The sequence below is a fragment of the Oncorhynchus kisutch genome, linkage group LG10 (assembly GCF_002021735.2).
Source record: "Oncorhynchus kisutch isolate 150728-3 linkage group LG10, Okis_V2, whole genome shotgun sequence".
Classification (NCBI taxonomy): domain Eukaryota; kingdom Metazoa; phylum Chordata; class Actinopteri; order Salmoniformes; family Salmonidae; genus Oncorhynchus; species Oncorhynchus kisutch.
This window is the reverse complement of record NC_034183.2, coordinates 53,337,397-53,343,441: the sequence shown is the minus strand read 5'-3', so window position 1 is coordinate 53,343,441 and position 6,045 is coordinate 53,337,397. Positions and strand designations below refer to the sequence as shown.

General features: G+C 45.6%; 1 protein-coding gene across 6 annotated transcripts; it reads left to right on the top strand.

The window, feature by feature from the left end:
- The first annotated feature begins 500 nt into the window (after positions 1-500).
- Positions 501-5,622, top strand: LOC109897594 (P43 5S RNA-binding protein-like). 6 transcript variants are annotated; one of them, XM_031833989.1, is made up of 8 exons: positions 861-1,199; positions 1,628-1,829; positions 1,939-2,027; positions 2,181-2,254; positions 3,255-3,302; positions 3,699-3,929; positions 4,637-4,690; positions 5,099-5,622. In XM_031833989.1, exons 4-8 carry the CDS (start codon positions 2,219-2,221, stop codon positions 5,411-5,413), a joined length of 684 nt encoding a protein of 227 aa, XP_031689849.1. In that variant the 5' UTR covers positions 861-1,199; positions 1,628-1,829; positions 1,939-2,027; positions 2,181-2,218; the 3' UTR covers positions 5,414-5,622. The 6 variants fall into 6 exon arrangements, with proteins under 6 accessions (XP_031689850.1, XP_031689851.1, XP_031689853.1 ...); XM_031833988.1 differs by having other exon boundaries at positions 861-1,394; XM_031833990.1 differs by lacking the exons at positions 861-1,199; positions 1,628-1,829 and adding an exon at positions 501-598.
- Positions 5,623-6,045: the final 423 nt, after the last annotated feature.

Here is a 6,045-nt window from a genome sequence, read left to right as displayed (position 1 = left end):
AGTGTGTCTGTAATACTGAGATGCAGTGCCTTAGACTGCTGTGCCACTCGGGAGCCTCTCCGGCCAAGCCCTCCCCTAACCTGGACGACGCTGCGACAATTGTGCGCTACCCTATGGGGTGGCTTATTTCTATTCTTAACTAGTTACCAACATAATAACAGTAAACAAGAAATGTTGCGTCCAATCCTTGGGATTGCTAATAATAGTTTCGTTTGATCAAGGAATTAATAAACTCTTGCAACAAAAAAATGCTACATCCTTATCTCTCTCTCATATCTGATTGTAGTAAGATATGCCACCCTCTGCTGTAAGAATACAGTAGTTGCGTCGCAGCGTGTTGAATACATGAACAGTGGTGATCTGTGTTGATTTTAAAAAATATATAAATATATATATAATATGTTTGACGTGACCTGCGTTTTGCATGTTTTTAAGTTCTGTTCAATTGAACGGAAACGGTGCTGTACTGAACGACCAGTTGAAGAGCGGGTAGGGTTTGGTTTATGGGTTGGGAACGCTGTCAGCATGGCCACTGGCCTTTAAAGACGTCACGCATTGCTTCAAGCCAGTCCGCCACACCCACCAAAAGTACCTCAAGGTCTGTTCAATAACATGTTTTTTTTTTTTAGCTTTATTTAACTAGGCAAGTCAATTAACTGCCTTGTTCAGAACGACAGATTTGTATCTTGCCAGCTCGGGGATTCGATCGAGCAACTTTTCGGTTACTGGCACAACGCTCTAACCCCTAGGCTTCCTGCCGCCCCATGACTGGGGAATTGTGTCGTTCACTGCAAACCGTCTCGCAACGTAGCAAACGTTCAAGCGAACTGTGTCCACCTCAGGCATCGTGAGATCTGACATGTCTGCAATCAGTCAGCCTGGAACACGGCCATTCACTGCAAACACTGACACCTGACTTTAGCAATTAATTCGGCACACATGCAACCTGGGTCAATTAACCTCAGTGCACTCTTAGAGGCTACAAGTGTTGTTGGCGTGGGGAACACTCTCCTCTTGATTGGCAGTGTGTAACTGAATAGACGACTGTTTTCAGGAGGCTATGAACGCCGTAGCCCACGAACAGGACTCGGGTCCTCACAACAGTTTTTCAACTGCAACCATGCTGATTGTGGGGCGACGTTCAAACGGGAGTGGCGTTTGAAAGAGCACGAGACCGTGCACACAGGAGCAGTAAATATGTATGGGGACATGGCTGATAATTGAGTGATATTCGAATTCAGCTATGGTTCAACGTGGATTTAACCCCATTCCCGAGCGAATTGATTTCGTGTAAAAAAAATGTTTTGCTGAAGTGCGTAAACTCGCGATAGTTCGAATGGGAAAGTTATTTCTGAAGTTTGAGCCTCATGATTGGAGTCAAAGATTACGATTGTGTAAACTATCATTTATTGCCATCTTGGTTCTCGTTTCTCAGCAACCTTTTCAATGCGAAGTGGCTGAATGTGCCCGTAGTTTCTCACGGAAATCTCACCTGAGCCGCCACGCACTTTGCCACACCGGGGTGAAAGAATTCCGGTGTTAATTTCAGTTTAGGTTTAATTTCGTACCCATGGGTTAGGCTATAGTTTGAGATTTAACTCACACTAGTTAATGTTTCACCCAACAGATGCACATTTGTGAGTTGCACAACTGCTTTCTTCAACGCGGACAAGTTGAAGAGACACGCCCATTATGCCCAGGGCGAAAAGGACAAGTACTTTAAGGTTGTTGTCCACTAGATGGCGCCGAATAACTACGTTGCCACTGAGATTGCCCACATTCAGCATCCTCTATTCCCTTTTAAACGGATCCCCTTGGCCCTGGCATGTGTATGTTATGAAATGTGTCCTTGCCATTTAAGAAACCATTTCCTTTTATTTACCATCATCTCAATGTGCTGAATGTTATATTGACTTGCTTAATTTTCCCCATGTGCAGTGCAATTTCCCAAATTGCTTATTGACATTCAAGAAACGGAGGGTGTATAAATTACATTTGAAGGAGCATGGAATAGCTTCTGCTTTCAAGTAAGTCACAATCTTTAATTGATCATGTAGGCCTTATAGCCTTTGAAAATTGCACAATGCCCAAGCTGTTGACGCATACTCTCTATTTAAAACACAAGTGTATGTTTTAGTAGATTAAAGGTTAAATTATTCGGTCCCTGGTTTTCTCTTCAGATGTAAAAAGAACGGATGTGGAGTCAGGTTTGACACTCATGTCGCTCGCAAAGCCCATGAGAAGAAACATGCAGGTTTGTCCCTTCGCCTGTTTGTCGGTCTTCTATTGCTGTCCTGTCTTGCGTCAATAAATTCAAAGATCTCACCTTTTGTATCGCTATCAAATTTTATTAGTCACATGCGCCGAATACAACAGATGTAGACCTTACAGTGAAATGCTTACCTACGAGCCCCTAACCAACAATGCAGTTTAGAAAAAATGTCTTAGATAAGTAACAAGGAATTAAAGAGCAGAAGTGTGTGTGTATATGTATATATATATATATATATTTCACACACACACACACACACACAGGGGGGTGCCGGTTAGTTGAGGTAGTATGTACATGTGTGTAGGGTTATTAAAGTGACTATGTATAGATGACAAGAGTGGCAGGTGCAATACAAATAGTCTGGGTAGCCATTTGATTAGCTGTTCAGGAGTCTTATGGCTTGGGGGTAGAAGCTGTTTAGAAGCCTCTTGGACCTAGACTTGGTGCTCCGGTACCGCTTGCTGTGTGGTAGCAGAGGACAGTCTATGACTAGGGTGGCTGGAATCTTTGACCATATTTAGGGCCGCCTGGTATAAAGGTCCTGAATGGCAGGAAGATCGGCCCCGGGGATATACTGGGCCGTTCGCACTTCCATCTGTAGCTCTGCTCAGTTGCCATACCAGGCAGTGATGCATCCAATCAGGATGCTCTCGGTGGTGCAGCTGTAGAAACTTTTGAGGATCTGAGGACCCATGCCAAGTCTTTTCAGTCCCCTGAGGGGGAATAGGTTTTGTCGTGCCCTCTTCATGACTGTCTTGGTGCGCTTGGACCATGTTAGTTTGTTGGTGATGTGGACACCAAGGAACTTGAAGCTCTCAACCTGCTCCACTACAGCCCCATTGATGAGAATGGGGGTGTGCTCGGTCCTCTTTTTCCTGTAGTCCACAATCTTCTTTGTCTTGATCACGTTGAGGAAGATGACGGTAGCAGTTGTCATTGACTCTTAACCTAACACTGCCCATACATCTCTCCCACTCTGCAGGTTACCATTACCCACAGCCTGAATGCAATCATTTTGAGCAAACCTGGGGTAAAATGCACAAGCACATGGCCAATCCCCCTTAACTGGCACTGTTACTGAAGACCACAAAGCACGAATTACTGTACCAGTCCAGGCCAACCTGCCTTTACTGTTTGACTGTCATTGTTTTCACACTTTTGAATATTTTTCCTCAGTCTTTTACCACTTCTGTAAATGTCCTGCCTTCTACCCTGCTAGTTCTATTGTGACAGTGTTTGGGGGAAACGGCCTAAGATGTGTTGGCTGACTATATTAATGCAATTAAGGGGAAGTTTATTTTATTGGTAACCTTCCGTGTCGAACATTCTGCCACCAGCTGCCTGCTCGTACCATCTGTTTTGACTAATGGACAACTTGTTGGGCAGGAATCCAGTAGTGACATTTGCCTCTCTCCTGTCCCTGCAGCCACATTCACCTGTAAAGCTGTGCCAGAAGGTGTTTAAGCATGTGGACTCTCTGCGTAGACACAAGCGGACCCACGCCCTGCAGAAGCCTGTCCTGCTGTGCCCCAGCAGTGGCTGCAAGGCCTACTTCTCCACTATCTTCAACCTGCAGCACCACATCCACAAGGCCCACCTGCAGCTCCTCAAGTACCATTGCTACTTCCCCGACTGCCACAGGACCTTTGCCATGCGGGTATGTACTGTGGGGTCTGAGTTCCGACGGCGTGAGACTGGTGTTCTAGGATCAGGTCCTGCAGTTCAATATGCTCTAAGGTGAAACTGATTGTTTAGATGAGGGATGGGCAACTCCAGTCTTGGGGAGGGAGGGGGGGCCTGATTGGTGTCCCACTTTTGCCCAAGTTAACACACCACTCCAACAATTATCTGCTTGGAATGCAATTAATCAGCTGATTGCTAGGATGGGGGGGGGTGACACCGCTCCGGTCCCTGACGACTGGAGATGCCCATTCCTGATTTTAGGCAGTCTAGTTTGCTGTTCTTTATTGAACACACTTGCAGCTTTCTGCCCTAAGCTGCCTCTTCAGCCTGCCTGTAAGCTGTCTTACTAAGAACACGCATCCATAACTGTCTCGTCTTCTACAGTGACGACATGCAGTTGGGTTTCAATCGCTTCATGCAAAGCAGCCTCATGAATTTCTGAGTCGTCACTGAATGTCTTGTCAATTAACTTCTAGTGGCCTATTTTCTATCACCTCCCCATGGACAAAATTACATTTTAATCGCAATAAATATTTGTCCATGTAGTGGATGGAGATGTTTGCCGTTGTGGCATTGGTACGGTATAAATGTTTAGATTATATTTGATGTTCATACTTTGCTGCTGTCATAATGTTTGTACTCCATCGTTGTCGTGATGAACATCTCTGTTCAATCTTCCAGGAGAGCCTAAGCAGACACCTGGCTCACCACGACCCAGATGCCAACCCTGAGAAGGTAAGCATGTTTTTAGTCCAACTATCCTCCGTGGGTAAGATGACGTGGGTCTACTGTTTGGAGTGCTGAGTGTCTGGGTCTACTGTTTGGAGTGCTGAGTGTCTGGCTCTGGCCAGGTGATCATTGGTCTGTGTGCCCTGAACCATGTCTTTGAACCAGTTGAAAGTGGAGTCCCTTAGATGTCTGGTAGATTGATGTCTTGGTGTTGACTCACACAATGTCGGTCTTGTCTCAATTTGTCCAGCGTTGAAGCACCTACAGGAACTGAAGTCCACACAGGCTTCCTGTCTACTGGGCAGTTAAAGTTAATGACCGTTCTGAACCGTTGTAGTGGTGAATTGTTCCACTAAACATTTTATACCTCCGAAATCCATTTTCCTCTGTCGCATCTTGTTTTTCTCTCTGTAGCAGAAAGGCAAGCGACCCAAGAAGGACTGGCAGAAGCGTCTGGAAGGCCACCAGCTGCCCCTGGTGGAGGACGACCTGCGGCGCCTCTTCGCATTGCGCATGAGGGTATCACGACGGACCAAGGTGGAGGTTAACCTCTCAGGCCTCTTCAACGAGCGCAAGATCCCTCACTTTGTGGAATCGGAGTTCAACCTGTGTGACCTCTTCAGCATCAAGCCTCATTCCTCCTTCCCTGCAGAACGAGGCCCTGTGGAGGTCACACAGCCAGAGGTCACTGTGGTCAAGGGTTTAACTTGTAGTCTGAAAGTGCCGTAGTACTATATTGAAGTTAAGTTGTAAATACTAGTGAAGTACCATTGCTCTTTTAGTTGCACTAAACTGAGATCTTGAATGATAAAAAATAATAATAATTATGGTACATAAAGCTATTTGTGTCATTGTTTTCCTGTATAGAAGCACTCGAGTTTTGTTTGCATCCTTTGTCTGATCAGACCTGACCCAATATAAATAAATAATTTGAAGTTGTTTGTCTAAATGTTCAGTGAAGATGGGATTGTGCCACATAGTTTCTCTCCAACTAAATCAGTAATGACCTGTCAGGGTGATCAATCACCCTGCGTCAGTCCTTAGTGTAAATACGGCTTGGGTCGTGTCTCTTGATCAGAGGGAGGTAATGACTCGGTTGCATTTTAATAATGCCAAGGAATGCAACCGGAACCAGTGACGCAAATTTTGGCACAAACCATTTTGTGTGATGTCAGTTTACAGACCTAGTGCCATAATGGGTGTGCAGGTTGACTTGCATTGACGTGAACTTTTCCTGACCTATGAGTCCCCCACCATTGATTCTTCAAAGCGCAGGGCTCTGCTCAGGCACCAGGTCCACGTCACTAGATGACTCCTCAATCCAAACCCCCGGTAGAGGGGGAGAGCTGAGAACTGGCAGT